Genomic DNA, 21,832 nt, shown 5'->3' on the forward strand with positions numbered 1-21,832 from the left:
CCTCTTACAGATCATTCAACATACCCATCATCCTCTGAGTGAAAAAGTTGCCCCTCAGTTTCCTATTAAATCTTGCCCCTCTGACATTAAACCTATGTCTTCTGCTTCTTTAGTCCATACCCTGAGAAAAAGACTCTTGTTCTCTAGCACCAGATGCTGCAGTGCCCAAATATTCACAATTTGTCAAGCTAAGAAAGCTTGTTGATTCCCACTATTTCTACCTACCAAATCTCAACCCATTTGAGAATACAACACCCAAATTTATGTGCTCCAAACCCGTTTACCAACCTCGCATTTGAGATCTTATCAAAAGTCTATGGAAAATCAATTGACACCGGATCCACCGTGGCACAGTGGCATAGCAGTAGAGTTGCTGCCTTACAGCGCCAGAGACCTGGGTTCGATCCTGACTACAGATGCTGTTTATACGGAGTTTGTACGTTCCCCCGTAACTTGTGTGGGTTTTCTCCAGAATCTCCGGTTTCCTCCCGCACTCCAACAGGCATACAGGTTTGTAGGTTAATTGGCGTGGTATAATTGTAAATGGTCCCGAGTGTGTGTAGGATAGTATAAGTGTGCGAGGATCGTAGGTCAGCACTGATTTGGTGGGCAGAAGGGCCTGTTTCGGCACTGTATCTCTAAAACTAAAAACACTAGTTCCCCCACCTTCGCCACCCACCTGCCCTCTTATCTATTCTGCAAGTTACAACAAGGTGCAACGAGACCTGAGTGTCCTTGTACATCAGTCACCGAAAGTAAGCATGCAGTACAGCAGGCAGTGAAGAAGGTTTATGGCATGTTGGCCTTCATAGCGAGAGGATTTGGGTAAAGGAGCAAGGAGGTCCTACTGCAGTTGGACAGGGCCCTGGTGAGACAGCACCTGGAGTATTGTATGCAGTTTTGGTCTCCTAATTTAAGGAAGGACATTCTTGCAATTGAGGGAGTGCGGTGTAGGTTCACCAAGTTAATTCCCGGGATGGCGGGACTAACATATGATAAAAGAATGGATCGAATGGACTTATATTCACTGGAATTTAGAAGGATAAGGGGCGATCTTATAGAAACATATAAAATTCTTAACGGATTGGACAGGCTAGATGCCGGAAAAATGTTACCGATGTTGGAGGAGTCCAGAACCAGAGGTCACAGTTTAAGAATAAGGGGTAGGCCATTTAGGACTGAGATGACGGAAAGCTTTTTCAGCCAAAGAGTTGTGAATCTGTGGAATTCTCTGCCGCAGAAGGCAGTGGGGGCCAATTCACTGGATGTATTTCAGAGAGTTAAATATCGCTCTTTGGGCTAATGGAATCAAGGGATATGGGGAAAAGCAGGAACAGGGTACTGATTCTGGATGATCAGCCACGATCATATTGAATGGTGATGCTGGCTCAAAGGGCCGAATGGCCTACTCCTGCACGTATTTCTATGTTTCTATGTTCCTAAATGCCACCATCATATCGTCCTTATCAGAAATCTAAGTTAACTCTGCTCAATCCTTTTATTCATTTCTGGTTTTGTTCTTACATTCATGCATGAATTCCTTGATTTTCAGTTATATTTTGTTTTTATTAAAATTGGACTGTATACAAAAATGTGAAGCCAAATGACCCAGCTCCCAGGCTAAACACTTCGTTTACCAGCCACAAATAAGGATCACTGACAGTTGTTTTGGAAGCATAAAACAAAGTTGTTAGTATTTATTAGGTTTGTAACATTCGACCAATTTCAAAGTTCAAATAAATCTGAAAGCATTATCATATATTATGCTCTAATAAAAGGCAGTAGAACTAAACAATTAAAATTTACACTTAATGATCTAAAGAAGGCAATTCAGAGTGCAGCGATAATCAGCATTAAGTAGAAACTGAAACCAGCTAACAATGAGAGAGCATGGACTGTTGGAGACTGTTGGACTGTTAACAATGAGTTAAGATCTAAGGATTTCAAGAACAGTTAAATGGTGATTAGTTTAGTTTTGGTGAAGAAACTTTCTAAATAATACTTCTGGAGTAAAAAACTTAAAATACGTAAATGTCCAGTCATGATTTCAGAAAGAGTACAGATGTCTTGTTACTTAAGATACTGAATGAAGGCACTGTTTGAGGATCCCCTTGTGACACATGGTAACATTGTGACCTTTCAGTGCAGCTTTACAGAAAAAAGGTCCATCCAGTTCAACAGCCTGCTTCCCAAAAGATTACCTTGAAGCAATTATTAATCTAATAATACTGAATTGAATGCTCAGCGTGCCATCAATGGGTTTATTTTCTAAACTAAAGCCCGTGAAGCTATTATTTATGGTTGCTACGCTTAACCAGAGTAACCTTCATAACATATTGAAAGAGAAAATCTAAAAAGAGGAATAAAAACATAATGACCCAGATTTTTCTGTCAAATTAGTGGTGGCTAATGGCACTCACCATTATTTATGTGCAATGGTACAGCAATTTTAGTGTGTAACAGAGGCACAGCTGAAATCAAATATCCAAACACTGCTGTCCATAGTTGTGCCAGTCTGCTCATTAGCTTTGCAAAAGTGATGTCTTGATGTGTGTTTTGTCATTAACTTCCCTGAAGATGTATTTGTACAAAATCTATGAATTAAGTTTGCAATGGAAAGTCGTCTTGTCCATTTCAGTCTTAATGGCTTTTTAAAATAATGTGAAGTATTAATTGTGGCCAATTGACATCCCTGGAGCTACAAATGAACTATTATCGGAAGTTCATTTACTTTGGCTTGAATTACCAGTGATTTTTAAAACTAAAATATTTTATTTTTACTTTTCTTTTCTCTCGTTCTCTCTTTTCATCTATTTATTTATCTATCTGAGTTTACCCACTGCAGTTTCACATTTTATTTATCAGAGTTCATCCACAATTCAAATCCTTTTCATTTCTGACTTAATAGTTCACAATTGTGGTAATGGTGGCACAGGGGCACAACGAAAGAGCTACTACCTCACAGCGGCAGAGGTCCAAGATCAATCCTGACCTTGGGTGCTGTCTGTGTGGAGTTTGCACGTTCTCTCTGTGACCGCGTGGGTTTCCTCCGAGTGTTCCAGTTTCCTCCAACGTCCCAAAGACGTGTGGGTTTGTAGGCTAATTGTCCTCTCTCAATTGCCCCTAGTACATAGGAGGTGAATGGGAAAGTGAGATAACATAGAACTGGTGTGTGAATAAGTGATCGGTTGCCGACGTGGACTCAGTGGGCCAAAGGGCCTGTTTCCAATCTCTATCTTTTAATTCGATTTCACTAACTGATTGGGTGCGATGATATCCATTTTTCCAGTTTACCCAGGTCTTGGTTTTCCTCATTGTTTATTTGTGTGAGTGGTTCATTTGCCTTTCCTCATTATTCACTCTCAGCTTATACTTTCAGTATCCTCTTTTTATTCATTTTCAGGATCTGAGCATCTGAGCATCCCTAATTTGCCCCTCAGAAGGTGCTGCTGAATTTTGGAGTGTGGGAGGAAACCCGGGCACTGGGAGAAAACCCACACAGGTCACAGGGAGAAGGTACAAACTCTGTGCAGACAACACCCATCGTCAGGGTCTATGGCACTGTAAGGCAGCAACTCTACCACTGTGCCCACCAGGGGGTAAGAGAAATGAGTGTGGGGTGGATTAGGGGTACAGGAAAGAGAAAAAGGGTAGGGAGGCATGACTTGAAAGTGGAGAATTGTATTGTAAGCTACCCAAGCATAATCACCTCCCCCCCCCCCTTCACCCCTGCTTGTACTCATGTTTCCCAATATCTCCCACCCCTCCCCCACACACCTTGCTTCTTTCCCCTTCTTCGTTCACTCATCTCCCATTCCCAAGTCCCCTCATTTCTCTTTTAACCCCTCTTCCTCTCCCCTCATCCCTGCACGCTTCCGCCTATATCCCTCCCTCTGGTTTTACATTTCACTCCTCTTCCCTCCTTATCTGGCATGTTTTGGTCTCCTCGAAACTGTGTCTCTTACTCCACCCATCTGCCAATCACACCGCCCACACCTAAAATCACCTATCACTTGCCAGGCTTTGTCAAGCTCCCACCTCTCTTTTCCAGCTTTCTACCCCCTATCCCTATCAGTCTGAAGAAGGATCCCAACCCGAAACATTACCTGTCTATTCCTTCCTCAGTTCCCCCAGCACTTTGTGTTTTGTTCAAGTTTCCAGCACCTGCAATTCCTTGTGCCTTCAACTATTATTTGTTGATTGTGATAATAAGTGAAGCTGGCAAGGTCATTTATATGGTCTGTCTTTCAATACCCTGGGAAGGCAATAGCCTCAATACTTGTAAAAATCATGCTAAGGAGTTTCTGGGATTTTAAATTGGCAATGTTGACATAGAGTGGATGAAAGAAAAAAAGTTAAAAATATGAAATACTAAATTACCTCCAAAAATGTAAAGACCAAATGATGAGAGGAATAAGTGAGGAAATAAGTGTAAATAACAAAAAGAAAAATGAAGAAATTGATATTCCCTTATCTTCCAGTTCCTCATTAAGTGGCTTCTAGTAGTTTACAATTGCATTCGAATCTCAACAAACTTTTTAAACACTCCGAACATACAAAAACAAATTAAGCTCATGCATTTCAGAAGATTTCTGTCAACTGTTGTATGATATTTCCTCATCGTGTTGCAATATCGGATGTTATAAGGTAACTTTTACAAAGCAACTGTTGTTTTCAGCATTTGCAGCAATCGTGCACAGTTGCAGATATTTCACTGCCCCTCCCTTTCATTAATTATTTCAGTTGACAGTTGCAAAGCACATTAGTTTATGGGGCTGGGCTCTTGCCTGCGCACGCGCAGAGCCAAGGGGGAATTTGCCTAAATTTAAAATCTTTTGCCGAGTTCTTCACACATTCAGAACTCACTGAAAGTTCAACATCCGGCAGAATAACATAGAGTGCTGCTGTACAGAGCGCAGTATGAACGAGGTATGAACGTGAACTATTCTTGAGATTCATGTTTGCAATTTCCATTGTATCAACTAATATTAGTGACAGAAAATGATTTTTAATTTCTAAAATATGATTTTAAGGTAATCTTAAGTGCATTTGTATGCATTCAAACTATAGACTGTACATATTGATGACACAAAGTTGTCTCTAAAATCGTAGGTGTTGGAAACATTATTAGAAATAAAACGACATATTCTGAGATTTCTGGTGGCCACTTTGTTAAATCACCAGGAGTTGTGAATTTACTTTTTGTCTTCAATATGTGCTATTTTTTTTTTGTTGAGCAGATGCAAGGAACTGCAGGTGTTGGTTTAAACAAAAAGACACAACAAAAAGACACCACAGAGTGCTGGAGTAACTTAGCGGGTCAGGCAGCTTCTCTGGAGGACATGGATAGGAGATAGACGATGGTGATAGATGGACAGACAATCCGAAGAAGGGTCCCATCCCAAAACGCCACCTATCCACGTTCTCCAGAGATGCTGCCTGACCCGCTGTGTTATTTCAGCACTTTGTGTCTTTTTTGTGCGTTGTATTTTTTTTGTTCGCCTCTCAAATGAAACTAGTTTCACGATAATTAATGTTTTGAAAAAGAGTTTTAAAAAAGTTGAGTCGATCGCGTTCTTTATTATGACTTGCCTTTTGAAAGCAACGTGGTAATTTTTGGGGGAAACACATACACTGAGTAGTTGAATGATCTTGCAAGCAACACTACAGATTTAGAAGACTGGGTGCTATTTTTACACATCTTTAAGGCACTTCATTTACGCATCGATAACGGCTAGTGTAATTTCTATTAAAACCCCGCCCGTGGAATATCCTCACGAGTTCTGTTATTGGTCACACACCTTCGCGAATGGCTGTACAAGCAGTTTATATAACCCACTTCTTTTTGGGGGGGAGAAAAGACTGGAGTAACTCAGCGGGCCATCCAGCATCTCTGGAGAACATGAATAGGTGACGATTGACACAAAGTGTTGGAGTAACTCCGCGGGTCAGACAGCATCTCTGGAGAAAATAGACAATAGACAATAGGTGCAGGAGTAGGCCATTCGGCCCTTCGAGCCAGCACCGCCATTCAATGTGATCATGGCTGATCATTCTCAATCAGTACCCCGTTCCTGCTTTCTCCCCATACCCCCTGACTCCGCTATCCTTAAGAGCTCTATCTAGCTCTCTCTTGAATGTATTCAGAGAATTGGCCTCCACTGCCTTCTGAAGCAGAGAATTCCACAGATTCACAACTCTCTGACTAAAAAAGTTTTTCCTCATCTCTGTTCTAAATGGCCTACCCCTTATTCTTAAACTGTGGCCCCTGGTTCTGGACTCCCCCAACATTGGGAACATGTTTCCTGCCTCTAACATGTCCAACCCCCAGAGATAGGGGTCAGGATCCTTCTTCAGACTGGTTGCCTCTTCTTATTTTTGGGAGTGCCTTATATCACAGCGTGATAATAGTTTTGCCTGTCCCCTCTCGTAAGTTTATTGTTCAGATCAGCAAACACCAAGTGTGTGAATTGCAACGGGCATAATTGTGCTCAAACTGTCCCATAGTGGAATTTCAAAGCACTTTTTTTGTCATTGTGGTAAATGGAAACGCATAAATTGAAAAAAGGGATATTTTATTTCTCTGAGTCGATCCGAATAGAATGAACAGCGTTGACGAAATAAATAAACTGGCAAGAAGCGTTCGTATTTTAATGAAGTCTTGTTTTTTTTCTTTTTCTTAGTTACTGCAGATGGAGCTGATGACTGACATGTCTGACCACAATAACAGCGACATGGATAATAACAGCGACATGTATAATAACAGCGACATGTATAATAACAGCGACATGTATAATAACAGCGACATGTATAATAACAGCGACATGTATAATGGCAGCGACATATATAATTATATCGACGGTGCCGTGTGTGAAACAGACAATAGTTTCAAAAGTATCTTCTTGCCGTGTGTGTACTCGCTCGTGTTCGTCCTGGGCATCGTGGGGAATGGCCTGGTTGTGGTCATCATGGGCTACCAGCGGAGATTCCGCAGCATGACCGACAAGTACAGGCTGCACTTGTCCGTGGCTGACCTACTCTTCATCCTCACCCTGCCCTTCTGGTCCATCGACGCCAGCCACAACTGGTACTTTGGAGACGTGCTGTGTAAGATCGTCAACTTCATTTACAGCGTGAACCTGTACAGCAGTGTTTTCATTCTGGCGTTCATAAGTCTGGACCGCTACTATGCGGTCGTGCATGCAACCAACAGCACCGGACCGCGGAAGATGTTGGTTAATCGCTTAGTCTATGTGGGCGTCTGGTTACCAGCGATTCTTCTCACGGTGCCTGAAGTGATCTTCGCGACAACCATTGATCTCAATGACAGGGTGATTTGCGAGAGCATTTACCCAAAGGATAGTTACATGCATTGGGATATCGCTTTGCGCATCCAAGAGATAGCAGTGGGGTTCGTCATACCTGGTCTGGTTATCCTGACATGCTACTGCATCATCATCTCCAGACTCTCCCACTCCACGGGCTTCCAGAAGCGCAAAGCCTTGAAGATCACCATTATCCTGATCGTGGCTTTCTTTATCTGCTGGTTGCCCTATTGCATCGCGAAATCATTCGACACCGTGATGCGCATGAGGGGCAGCGAGTATTCGTGCGAGATGGGGAACATTGTCGATACTTCGATAACCCTCACCGAGGCATTCGCCTTCTTTCACTGTTGTCTGAACCCCATTTTATATGCCTTTGTCGGGGTGGACTTCAAAAGTAACACCCGAAGAGTCTTCAGCCACTCGAATCACACCAGATGCTCCTCACTGAAAAAACTGCAAGGAAAAGACAGAAGGGGGACTCACCCATCAGTTTCCATCGAGTCAGAGTCATCCAGTCTTCAGTCCAGTTGCTAAATTATTTGGTGTGAAATTAAAGATTGTTGCATTATTCCAAACTCTTTTTCATGTCAATGTTTTCATGTCTTTCTATTATTTGAATGTTGCAGTTGCTATTTATACAACCGGTTATTTATGTCTCCAAATCAATGTTACTTTTCCTATAAATACATTTTATACTATTTTCTTTCATTGCATTTTTTACTAGTGTTAATGCATACAGTTAAAAAGAGAGTATCTTGTAAACTTTAAGTGCAAATTTGTTTTTCACCAGTGTAAATAAGGCTTGTCATTACACAATCTGGCTTCTTTATTTTGCTTGTGTAGTTGTAAAACTGTTTATGGAATTATGTTACCACTGAGGTTGATTAAGTTGCTTGTAATCTGCGTACTACTGATTGAAGACCTTGGTCAAGATCATTTGGATTTGTAAAAGAATACCTTGGAAATGAATTTGAAACACTTGTGCTTCTGAACATATTGTAAATAAATGCATTATTTCTCAATTAAAATTGCATGATGTCTTTCTTTCCATAATTGTATAGCCAATTTTTCATGCTTGTTTCCACAAAACACACTTCCAAAATGTTCATGCAGTCCGACCTCACCTCCCAAAACCAGGATTTTTACACAAAGAAGTGCAGTGAATGCAAGGAAACTTTCCAAATCACGCACCATTCTGAAATGCATCAGTATTCCTTCCTGGGTCACTTTAGAGTTAGATTTAGCTCTTAGGGCTAAGGGAATCAAGGCATATGGGGAAAAAGCCAGAAAGGGGTATTGATTTTGGATGATCAGCCATGATAATATTGAATGAAGGTGCTAGCTCGAAGGTCTGAACAGCCTACTCCTTTCTATGTCCAAATCCTGAAAATTCGCCCCAACATCAGTGTTGTAATATTTCATAAGAAGCTACCTAACTCTCACTTTCCCATTGCCAAATGATGATGTGTAATTAGGTGCCACCAAATTACCGACAAATCATTTTCAAAAGAGATTAGCTTAGAAAAGACCTTGTCAAAAATATGAATAGGTGCTTAAGGTTTTTATTTGCTCCTGCTATTGGTCTAGAATGAGATGCAATGTTTAACATGACAATTATCTAACATGGAGAAAAAATATAATAACACAGATCAGAATGTATGAGAAATCTTTGATTTCAGCACCATTTTTAATATTATTTGTTCTGTTTACTCTGGGGGATTAAACCAACACCTATCTGCTCACAGGAGTGTACAGAAGAGATTGAAAGAAGAGCAGAGGAATTATTTCACCTTTGACCTGGTCAAAATTTATCTTCCAAATACCATAACCTAAAAACTGGATGCAGTCCATTGCCATCAAACTTGATTCATTTTTGGATTCTGACCAATTTGATCCTCCACATCTGAGAGTCCTTCCATACAGAGAGTGGGTGACTGTTTTATTGTCACGTTCCAAAACAGAACAATGAAATTCTTACCTGCAACAGCAGCACAACAGGTTTGTAAACACAGTACTCAAGAGTCAACAGTGTTTTATCGTCATATGTTGTGTATTCTTACTTGCAGCAGCACAACAGATATGCAGACATAGTACTCTAAATGCAATAATAAACAACAAAATATGTTCAGTATATGTATATTTAAAAAATCAAACAATAACAGTGCAAAGACAAAATCAATGCCACCAAGTCTTTAGAGTTCAGATCTTATTTGGAGGTTTCAGTGTTTTATAGCTTGATGGTTGAAGGGACGAAGCTGCTCCTGAACCAGGACATTACAGTTTTCAGGCACCTTACCTTCTTCCTGATATAAGATAAATAATATAATAGTATCAAGTCTGAAGAAGAGTCTCGACCCGAAACACCACCCATCCCTTCTCTCCAGAGATGTTGCCTGTCCCATTTAGTTACTCCAGCTTTTTGTGTCTATCCTCAATATAATAAACAATATAATAAACAAAAAAAGTTAAATAAATAAATAAATAATATAGTGCAAAAACAAAACAAAGCCAAACAAAATAATGGTTTTGTCAGTATCTCTGATGGACTGGGCACAGTGTTCACTATCTTTTGTAATCTCCTTCATTCTTGGGCATTCAAGTTGCTGAACCAAGCTTTGGTTTCGACCATAAACCTGCAAACGTTCAAGAGAGTATAAAGTATCCCCTGGCTTTGGATCCTTGGAGAGCATTATAGCCTTTGGCAGCTCACTGTTTAGTTTAGTTTAGTTTAGAGATGCTTACAAACTGGCCATTCGGTGCAACAAGTCTGCGCTGACCAGCAATCATCGATAGACTAGTTCTATCCAACACACCAGGGACAATTTACAGAAGACCATTGACTATACACCTGCACGTCTTTGGAATGTGGGAAGAAACTGGAGCTCCCGGAGAAAACTCACGCAGTCACAGGGAAAACCTACAAACACCGTACAGACAGCACAGCAGTCAGGATCGAAACCGGGTCTCTAGTGCAGCAACACAATCCCATGTGCCACTGTACCACATAGTTTTCGACAAAGAGTCATACGGCATTAAAACAAGCCCTTCGACCAAATTTGTCCATGCTGTCCAAGATGCCTATCTATGCAAGTGCCATTTGCCTGCACTTGACCCATTCCAAAAAACTCTTTCCAAGTAACAAGAGAATGTGAGTAAATAGTATATATTTCATTATTTTACTTCACAATATTTTAATTGAGCTTGCATAGTGCTTCAATTCACTCCATTTTTTAATTTTTGATTTAGAATGATTTACGGCGAGAGTAATTCAAAAGCATTTGACAGTGGTAGCTGTATTTAGTGGTGACATAGCACAGGAGGCCTCCAATTTGTGCACAGCAAGCTCCCAAACTTGCAGTGTGAAAATGGATGCTTAAAAGGCCAAAGTGCATTTACTTCTGCCAGCTCCAGTAGTCAAGCAGGAGATAAGACGCCAATAGGATCAACAAACGCATCAGGAAGGCCGGCTCCGTCCAGGGGGCAGAGTTGGATTCATGGGAGATGGTCTTGGAGGGGAGGATGCTCCTCAAACTGTGAAGTATCCTGGACAATACAGCTCACACCCTCCACTGGTCAACCTGAGGAGTACCTTCAGCAACAGACTGGTTCCACCAAAATGCAGGACAGAACTCCACAGGAGATCCTTCTTTCCTGTGGCTATCAAACTTTGCAACTCTTCCCCCTTCTGTCATGGGGTAGACTGAGACTGACTCCCCTCCCCCCCCCCCCCCCCCCCCCCTCACCTCCACCTCCTCAATTTTTGCACATTCCCAAAGCCTTTCCACTCATCACTTTAATTTCATGTTTCATGTATTTTGGGGTTTTTTATGACTGTTGGCAAATTAATTTCCCTCCTGGGACAAATAAAGTTATATCATATCGTATCTATTGTAAGATACCTCAGCTGATACAAGGGGATTATTTAGCTGGTGTTCCTCACAAATTATTTTCTCACTCTTATCTTATAGAAGCTTATTATGCACAAGATTGGTTGCTTCCTTTCCTATGTTACAACAGTAACTGCACTTCAAAAGCATTTCATTGCTATAAAGCATATTGGGAGGTCTACTTATCAGAAAGGTGATCTGAATAAATTGTAGTGTTCTCTTTCAATATTTAAAAAATATCTGATTTCAAAGCCGTTTATGGATTTAAATAAATAAAATTAGGCGACTTCGTGGTTTCTTATTAACTGAGGTAGTATCATATAAAACGTTTCAGCAATTGCTTTTTCCGCAAACATAGTAAGAGGAGTTGTGAAAAATATCAACAGATTGCAAGTGAAAAATTAGGTCATGCCTTTTAGAAATGAAACAAATAGGTCAAGATTTCACAAGTGAGAGTTGGCAGAAATCACTCTCGTCAATCTTTATTGGGATGAAAAATATAATCCTAATAATTAGATTACAAATGTTATTTAAACCATAATGTTAAAATCCAATGGAATAGTTAGTTTTTCATGAATATTTAAAATTTTCAAACAAATTAAAAATATTCTTCGGTAGTCAAATATTGCATGAGGGCAAAAAAAAAACTGCTGGAGCAACTTAGCAGGTTGGGGAGTATCTGTGGAGTAAAATAGACAGATGATGTTTTGGGTCAGGACCCTCCTTCCAACTGATGAAAGTTTTGAAAAAGTATCCCAGCGTAGAACATTGTTCATTTTCCTCCGCAGATGCTGCCTGAATGGGTTTTGCTCAAGATTCCAGCATCTTCTGTCTCTTGTACCTTTATTCCATTAATTAATCCCTCACAACTGATTTGCAACATACAATGGAAAGCAGCATTTCACTTTCTCCTGTGCGCAAAATTTGATTTGAGCAACTTCACACCTAATCAACACAGCAAAAACAAATAATTTGGCATGATTCATTATTGATGCAATGTGTACTTGGTCACTTATATTTAGCTACTTGATTAAATTATATTGTAAACTTTGCCCTACACTGTTAATTTTCGAGGTCATTGTTTTTTGAACAGCATAAAAAGGATTGATCTATTGGTGATTCAATAAAGATTTGTAAAATGATGAAGGGATTTGATTGTTTTCGTATCAATACGCGAAGGAGAAACAGGGATCAAGATCTCAAGTTATGTAAGGGCACTTCTGAGATCGGAGAAGGTGGCTTTTCTCTCAAAAAATGAGTTCATATTATGAATTCTAATTGTTTGAATTCCTCAGAACAAGAGCTATAATTTTTTTTATGTGCAAGATCATTTTGCACAAGATTTATTATGGAGCATTAATTGGTACCAGTGGGGGAGACGTTTTGATCAAAGTAGGGAGAAATTTTCCAGATTTTCCCATTTTCCACCCTTAGATTCTCCAAAATGACTTTGTCCATTGTCAGCCAGTTCCTGCTTTTATGGTGCTGCCTTAAAACATTTCCTGCCTCTTAAAATGAATGGACAAAAAGGTATTATGGACCAGGGTAAACAGTTTCCTGATTTAGTGCACTTCAGTAAGTTGGTCCACTTAACATTTACTTTTCTAAACAAACATAAGTAGCATAAAAGCTCAATATTTCAAAAACAGGTGTAGTTTCCTGTTTACAAGTGTAAACAATTCTTAAATACAAAAATAGTTCAAAAGAGAAAGACATTTATTGGATTTCCCCATAATAATATTCACAATATTCACAATACATTCTGCACAGGTTCACCAGAGTTACTTCTTGTGATGAACTCAGAACAGAACAGGACAGTAGTTAATGTGTTTGAAATAATTTTGCCCTCAACTTTGTGTTTAAACAGGGTAACTCAGGTTCGGGAACATAAGATCTCGTCTCTCACTCATGTCCAGTCTCTCGCTCTGGGTGATCAGAGCTCCAACGCACCTGTGCCACACAGGGAAGTCCAACAATGGTGCATGGAATTCCTCAGTGGGAAATCTGCCCGCTCAGCTAAGCCAAGTTAGACCTGGCGCATGTTCTGCACACCGACTGACATGATTGAGAAGACTAGGCAGTCCACTGAACTGAGTGATAATTAAGTCACTTTTTAATTTAATTTAAATCTGTCTAATTATTGTAATTTGGGCATTCATACTTTTCAGTGACTTAATCTTCTTTAATCTTCGTGCCGCACAGTAGCACTGCTGGTAGAGCTGCTGCCTCAAGCGCCAGAGAGCAAGGTTCAATCCTGACCTCGAGTGCTGTCTGTGTGGAGTTTGCACATTGTCCCTGTCACCTTACGTCTTTCCTCCACATGCTCTGGTTTCCTCCACTATCCCAAAGATGTGCGGATTTGTAGGTTAGCATCTGTAATTTGCCTGTAATGTGTAGGAAGTGGACGAAAGTCGGGTAACATAGAACTAGTGTGACCAGGTGATTGATGGATGGCATGGACTCAAAGGGTCAAAGAGCCTGTTTCCCTGTTGTATTTTCAAACTAAACAGATTGGTAGGATATTCAGCTACAGGTATGTAGATAGAACTTAGAAACAAGAAGGGAATGGTCACTTTGAAGATATCGTATTATAGCACCCTCCACTCCTCCAACAGTCAGTTGGTATTAGAGGAGCAGAAGGATAGGGAAATTACAGACAGCATTACGAATAATAAGGTACTCGGGTAAAATAAGTTGGGAGATTTCAAAATTCCTAATATTGGCTGGGTCACCTAAAGTGTAAATTGCTTGGATGGGATAGAATTTCTTAAATGTGTTAAAAACTTCCTTAATCATTATATGGAGCGCACTATTAGAGAATGTGTAATACTGGACCACCTGATAGGGAACAAGGTAGAGCAAGTGACTGTAGTGTCAATGGAAGAGCACTTTCTGACTAGTGACAATAATATTATTCTTTTTTAAGTAGTTCTGGAGAAGGATAGGACTGGTCCACAAGTTAAGATCCTAAAATGATGCAAGGCCGATTTTGGAGGCATTAAGGGGAATCTTACAGAGGTCCAATATATGAGATTATTTGGTGAGTGGGAGGCTATCAAAAGTGATATAGTAAGTTTAGGGACAGGTTGTTCCTTTGAGGGTGAAGGGCAAGGCTGGCATGTTTGGGGATCCCTGGTTGACGGGAGATGTTGAGGCTCTGGTCAGAAAAAAGGAGATACATTAAGTTGAGGGAGTCAGGTTCTAGCAAATCCCTCGACAAAAAAAAAGAATGTTAGAGTACACTGAGAAGGGAAATGAGTTCATAAAAGAGGGCATGGCGTGGATCTGGCAGACAAGGTCAAGGAAAATCTCAAGAGATTCTACAGGCATAATAAAAGTAAAAGGGTGGCTAGGGAAAAAATAGGTCCCCATGAAGATCATCATGCCTGTCTATGTGTGGAGTCATAGTGTGATACAGTGTGATACAGAAGATGAATGAGCTTTTAAATTAATATTTCTCATCAATTTTTATTGTGCAGAAAGTCATGGAGCCTAAGGAATCAAGGCTAATGAGTTGTGATGTTTTGCACCATATATGAATCAACAAGGAATTATTAGCGATCTTAAAACAACTTATGGGGGATAAGCCTCCAGGACCTGACCAAGTGCATCCTCGGATCTTGTAGGAAGCTGGGGAAGAAATTCTGGAGGCCCTTGCAGAGAACCAACTGCATCATTAGTAGCCACAGATGAAGTTCTTGACGACTTCTTAGACAGGTGCATGGATAGGACAGGTTTGGAGGGATATGGACCAAACGTGGGCAGGTGGGACTAGTGTAGCTGGGACGTGCTAGGACATGTGGGCAAGTTGGGCTGAAGGGCCTGTTTTCACACTGTATCACACTATGACTCTATGACTGGATGGTCATTAAAGTTGTACCATTATATAAGAAAGGCACCAAGAGCAAGCAAAGGTACTACAGGCTGATGAGACTGACATCAGTGATGGGTAAGTGATTGGAAAAGTACTAAGGGCTAGGATCCACCAGCATTTGGATAGACATGGACTGATTAGGGAAAGGGGGGGCGGAGAGAAATTGTATCTCACAAATCTATAATGAGTAATCAAGGGGATTAATGAGAATAGACAGTGAACATTGTCTATAAGAACTTTACCTAACTATAAAATAAAAAATGTTCACTTCAGATAAGTGCAGTGTGTTGCATTTTGTGAAGTCAAACCAGAATACGACATTCACAATGAATGGTGGGATGCCAGGAAGTGTGGTAGATCAAAGGGACTTAGGAGTACAAGAGCATACTTTACAAGGCATGAATACCATCATGGGCTACAAGCTGAAATCAGGGGTGACCTCTGGCAACAATTCACATCGACTGCATCAACTTCATGCATTTTATGCCCAATTTGAACAGGTAAATAGAGTCCCACCTAGATGCGACTCACATCCCTCACTGGCTTTGTCCCATGCATTTCAGCGGCAGACTGCTTCTACAACAGTAAACGGTCAGAAAGAGTTTAGCACAAATGAAGTAGCTGGATGGATACCAAAATTGTGCGCAAATCAACTGGCCACAGTCTTCACAGACATCTTCAATCTCTCACTTTGGCAGTTCACTGTCCCCATCTGCTTCAAAGAAAGCTCCATCATTCCAGTCCCCAAGAAAAAGAAAATGACCCGGCTCAATTCTATCACCCAGTAACTCTAAATTCAACCATAATGAAGTGCTTTGAAAGATAGGTCTTGGCCCACAGTTGCACTAGTCTTCAAGACACCTTGCAATTTGTGTCCAGGAATAACTGGTCTACGATGGATGCCACATCACATGCATGACATTCAACTCTGGATCATCTTGACGATCAGAACACCTATACTATTCATTAACCACATCTCAGTCTTCAACACCATACTACCAAATAAACTCATCCCTAAACTTCAGGACCTTGGCCTAGTGGCCTCCATTTACAACTGGCTTTTAGACTTCTTGGCTGGCATATTTTAGTCAGTTAGAATGTAGACACAAAATGCTGGAGTAACTCAGTGGGTTAGACAGCATCTCGGAAGAGAAGGAATGGGTGACATTTCGGGTCGAGACCTTTGATCAGTCTGAAGAAGGGTCTCGATCCAAAACGTCACCTATTCCTTCTCTCCCGAGATGTTGCCTGACCCGTTGAGTTACTCCAGCATTTTATGTCTACGTTTGGTTTAAACCAGCATCTGCAGTTTTTTTTCCTACTTTTAATCTGTTAGAAATGGTCATCACATTTCCTCCATCCTGACCCTCAACATTCATGCCCCTTAGCGTTGTGTGCTTTGTCCATAGCTCTGCTCCTAGTGCAGCAATGATTGCATCTGCCAGAACAATAACAATTCGATCTTTAAGTTTGCTGATGAAAACACTGTTGTCGGCTAGATCTGATTCAACTATGCCACAATGTATAGAATGCCAGGTTGAGGCCCAACACAAAGTATATTAACAACACCTCAAATTCTAATTGGGAAGTCTATAACACAATGGTACCTACATTGTATTTTCCAATTTCGGGTAATCCTCACCTCCTGTGCTCTGCTCTCCCTCTCCTTATGAGCCACTTCCAGTCCTATCTTTGGGCCACCGTTCACCTACTTTCCCCTCTCTCAGTCTTTCAGCTCTTTCTTTATACTGGCTGTTTTCCCTTCCCATTCTCAGTCCTGATGCAAGGTCCTGACATAAAACGTCAGCATTTCTTTACCCCTCACAAATGCTGCTCAACCCGCTGAGGTCCTCTAGTAATTGTTTTTTTGCTCCATTACAAAGAATCATATTCTTTAGAGAGCAATCTCATCAGTTCAACTCATTTGTGTAGGAAGGAACTGCAGATGCTGGTGTAAACCACAGATAGACACAAAATGCTGGAGTAACTCAGCGGGACAGGCAGAATCTCTGGAGAGAAGGAATGGGTGATGTTTCGGGTCGAGATGGTCTGAAGAAGGGTCTCAACCCAAAATGTCATCCATTCCTTCTTTCCAGAGACGCTGCCTGACCTGCTGGGTTACTCCAGCATTTTGTGTCTCGTTCAACTCATTTGCTCTTTCCACAAACCCCTGCAAATTATTTTTTGACTGCCTATCTGTTTGCCTCTTACAAGCCCCGATTGACGATTTCCACAAAACTTACAGGCAATGTGGTTCAGATTATGTCTACTGTGAAATACAAGTGAGATATGGCAATTTATCCAACACAAGGCAACCTTTGCTACCCCAATTCTATGGCAGCAAAATCCCAGCAAAGATGGCACAGTTGTCTTATATCTCAAAGTGTTATTGACTGCCAAGCTTGTTTTTGAGTGCTTTTGAAAATTATTTGTGAATGACAAAATGTTCTCTGTATGTGATTGTGATTAAATCTTCTGATGGACCTTTGTTTCAGATTTAGTGAGAAGGGTGTAAAAACGGTGTTCTTAGTTATGGTTCAATTAGCATTCAACTTTAAAAACTGAGATAAAACTTAATGTTGTTAAATGTTCAGGACAAAATTGTCACAAGACGTGCTGTTATGAAAAAGTCTATCTAAAAGGAAGTGATGTTCTTCCTGCCAGCTGCGACAAGTAAACAATGCAAAGAGCACAGAGAAGCTAAAAAAGACATGAAAACGGGTCTTATTATTTTCAAGAACAATAATTAAAATGCAAGACCAAGGGGCTTATTTGTTATTGAGAATAAAATGATGTTTTTCATTGGCAATACCCCCTTATATCACACAAGCTCGTGTTAAGTATTTATAATCACTGGTTAGACCTCATCTGGAATACTCTGATCATTTTCAACTGCTTTATGTTAGGAAGCATGTCAATTCATGTTCATAAGTAATAGGACCAGATTTAGGCCATTTGGCACATCAAGTCTATTCTGCCATTCAATCATGGCTGATCTATCTTCCCCTCTTAACCCTGTTCTCCTGCCTTCTCTCCATAACCTCTAACACCCATACTAATCAAGCATCTATCTATCTCTGCCTTAAAAATATCCATTGAATTGGCCTCCACAGCCTTTGGTGGCAATGAATTCCACAGATTCTCCACCCTTCTTTGGAAATGTCTACCAAAATAATATCGGAAATGAGGGATTTCATTTATGCTGAGAAATCACAGTAAACATAGAAACAGAAACATAGAAAATAGGTGCAGGAGGAGGCCATTCGGCCCTTCGAGCCAGCACCGCCATTCATTGTGATCATGGCTGATCATCCACAATCAGTAACCTGTGCCCAACATCTCCCCATATCCCTTGATTCCGCTAGCCCCTAGAGCTCTACAATACAATACAATACAATATACAATACAATATATCTTTATTGTCATTGTACAGGGGTACAACGAGATTGTTAATGCGACTTCCATACGATGCAATAAATTAATTAGCTATTCAACAGAAATTTAGACAACCCAGAGAAACAAAATTAGAAACAGTTAAAACAGTATAAAGTGCAAATAGGTCTGTACCGGGTCGATGTGCGACGTGACCATCCGACTCAGCAGGACCGGTTCAGAGCAGCTATGGCCCTGGGGATGAAGCTGTTCCTGAGTCTGGAGGTGCAGGCATAGAAGGCCCTGTAAAGTCTGCCCGATGGTAGAATTTCGAACAGATTATTGAAGTGGTGTGAGGAGTCTTTATGAATGCTGGTGGCTTTCCTGAGGCATCGTGTATTGTAGATGCCCTCCAAGCTGATAGCTGTGTCCCAATAATCTTCTGAGCTCTATGGACTACCCGCTGAAGAGCTCTCCTCTCTGCCTCCGTGCAGCTGAGATACCACACAGGGATGCCATGCGTTAGGATGCTCTCTATGATGCAGCGGTAGAAGATCGTCAGCAGTTGTTGGGGCAGACCAGACTTTTTCAGTGTTCTCAGGTAGAACAGTCATTGCTGCGCCTTCTTGACCAGTGCAGCGGTGTTAGTGGACCATGTGAGGTCCTCCGAAATGTGTGTGCCCAGAAACCTGAAGCTGGACACTCTCTCCACACTGTCCTCGCTGATAAAGATCAAAGCATATTCCCCATATTGTGACCTTCGGAAGTTGATGATCAGCTCCTTGGTCATAGAGGTGTTTAGGGACAGGTTGTTATCTGAGCACCAGTCCGCCAGGTTCTGCACCTCCGCTCTGTAGTGTGTTTCATCACCGTTGATGATCAGCCCGATCACCGTTGTGTCATCTGCAAACTTGACAATGGTGTTGTTGTCGAATGTAGGAACACAGTCGTGTGTGAATAGAGACTAGAACATAGGAGTGAAAACACAGCCCTGTGGTGTGCCGGTACTCAGGGTGATAGTGGAGGACAGGTGCGGGCCCATTCTCACTGCCTGCGGTCGCTCCATCAAGAAATCCAGGATCCAATCGCATAACGACGAGCTGAGGCCTAGCTGGTGGAGTTTGGTGATGAGCTTGGTGGGGATGACAGTATTGAAGGCAGAGCTATAGTCTATGAATAGCATCCTCACGTATGTGCCCTGTCTCTCCAGGACAGTGTGAAGAGCCAGAGAGATGGCGTCTTCTGTGGATCTGTTTGCCCTGTATGTGAATTGATGCGAGTCCAGTGAGGCAGGGATGATGGATTTGATGTGTGAGAGGACCAGCCTTTCAAAGCACTTCATGATTATAGGAGTTAGGGCAACCAGACGGTAGTCCTTCAGGTTGGTGATTTTTGGTTTTTTCGGCACCGGCCTAACTCTCTCTTAAATTCATCCAGTGATTTGGCCTCCACTGCCCTCTGTGGCAGAGAATTCCACAAATTCACAACTCCCTGGGTGGAAAAAGTTCCTTCTCACCTCAGTTTTAAATGGCCTCTCCTTTATTTTAAAACTGTGGCCCCCTGGTTCTGGACTAGCCCAACATTGGGAACATTTTTCCTGCATCTAGCTTGTCCAGTCCTTTTATAGTTTTATATGTCTCTATAAGATCCCCCCTCATCCTTTGAACATCCCTGAATTATCTCCTTTGAACAGAGAGAAGAGTGAATAGAAGTGTTCAAAAAGATGTATGAATGATTCTGACAGGGCACATCGGGGGAAGCTGCTTCCCCTGCCAAATAGGCTGGGTGGAGGTGGTAAGCAGTGGCGATGGGCTTCAAATAATAGGGAAGGTGAAAGTGGAAGAAGAATTATTTTTCTCACTGAGTGTTTTGTTCTATTCATTTTTCAAGATGTAGATGTTGCTGTTAAGGCCAATGTTTATTCTCAGTCTTTGAGCAGGTGGTGATGAGTCACCATTTAAAACTGCGACTCTTCCTGATATTGGTGCTTGCACAAAGCTGTTATTGGGCCAGACTGGATTGATCCCAACCGAAATTTTGCAGTTGCCACCCATGCTAGTGCTGCAGCTGCACTAAGTCTGTAATCACGTGGCTCCCAATCCACTGCTGCCATCCCCAACACACAAGTGGTGGAAATAAAAGCCTCAGACCACACTAATGACTCTCTGGTTTCAATTCAATTTTCCCTAAACTCAAAGGAGATAATCCTAACTGCTGAGGATCAGACAAAACGAAATTGATCGAAAACATAAATATCCATTGGAATAAAGAATATGATAAACATGTTTACCTTCAAAATGATGATTGCTGACCCCATTCAAATGGAAGGGCTGCATTAGATGTGCTAGCTACTGCAGGCAAAAAGTTCAAAGGCCAGAAATGAAACATATCCAACTTCTCAGCTCAGAAATTTACAGATTGTCCCTGGACTGAACAGTGATTCCAGGGGCAGAACTCAATCACCATATTCCTGACTTCTGTGCGGCAGTGCCCAGGCACAGAAATCTAATACACACAGACACAAGCTTATATTTCCCTCCACAGGTTAATCGAAAAAGGCAGAACGAACATGGCAAAAGTGGTATAATATCTGACGAAGTATGAAGTTACTTGCTAGTAAGGAGAATAGAAAGTCAGAATTTCTTAAGCAGTGAAAAAGTAATAAACATAGTGTTCTGGTTCGTGAAAACAGCAGGTTAACAGGCAGATTTAATAAGTTACAAGAAAGGGAAATGGTAGACACGAGAGACTGTAGATGATTGAATCTGAAGCAACAAAAGATCTGCTGGAGGAACTCAGCAAGATGAACAACATCACAAATGAATCAAGGTTTCAACCTAAAACATCCACCATTCCTTTTTACCCGCAGATGCTGCTTAATGGCATGTCTTTTGATATTTATTTCAAGGAGGATGGCGTATCAGCGACATTTTCCTATAATTGTGCAGGACCTTGAACCTTCAACTGGAATACAATGTAAAGTGTTGTCTTTATATCTAAGGAAGGATATAATTGGCTTTAAATATGGACACCTTAGACTCAACAGATGAATGTAAGGTTGGTGGGGGTTAATGTTGTGTTGTCAATGGATACAGATTTACTCACTGGTGGTTACTCATTGGAGTTCAGGAGAAAGTTCATATGTCATAGGAGCAGAATGAAGCTATTTGGTTCATCAAGTCTACCTTTTCCGCTCAACCCCATTCTCCTGCCTTCTCCCCTTTACCTTTAACACCCTTACTAATCAAGAAAGAGTAGCCTTATTGAAATATGTAAGATTCTGAAAATTATTTACAGATTAAATGATGAAAGGTTGTCTCATCTGATTGGAGAGTTTGAAAGTAGAGGGTAGAAGTCTCAAAGGGTCATCC

The 21,832-nt window shown here is 41.1% G+C and overlaps 1 protein-coding gene across 1 annotated transcript; it reads left to right on the top strand.

Annotated features, from left to right (window-relative positions):
- The first annotated feature begins 4,861 nt into the window (after window positions 1–4,861).
- On the top strand, window positions 4,862–7,885 carry LOC144596213 (C-X-C chemokine receptor type 4-like). Its single transcript, XM_078404420.1, has 2 exons — window positions 4,862–4,929; window positions 6,684–7,885. The coding sequence occupies exons 1-2, from the start codon at window positions 4,921–4,923 to the stop codon at window positions 7,860–7,862; spliced, it is 1,188 nt and encodes a 395-aa protein (XP_078260546.1). The 5' UTR covers window positions 4,862–4,920; the 3' UTR covers window positions 7,863–7,885.
- The last annotated feature ends 13,947 nt before the right edge of the window (window positions 7,886–21,832 follow it).

The sequence above is a fragment of the Rhinoraja longicauda genome, chromosome 8, assembly GCF_053455715.1.
Source record: "Rhinoraja longicauda isolate Sanriku21f chromosome 8, sRhiLon1.1, whole genome shotgun sequence".
In the NCBI taxonomy this organism is placed as follows: Eukaryota; Metazoa; Chordata; class Chondrichthyes; order Rajiformes; family Arhynchobatidae; genus Rhinoraja; species Rhinoraja longicauda.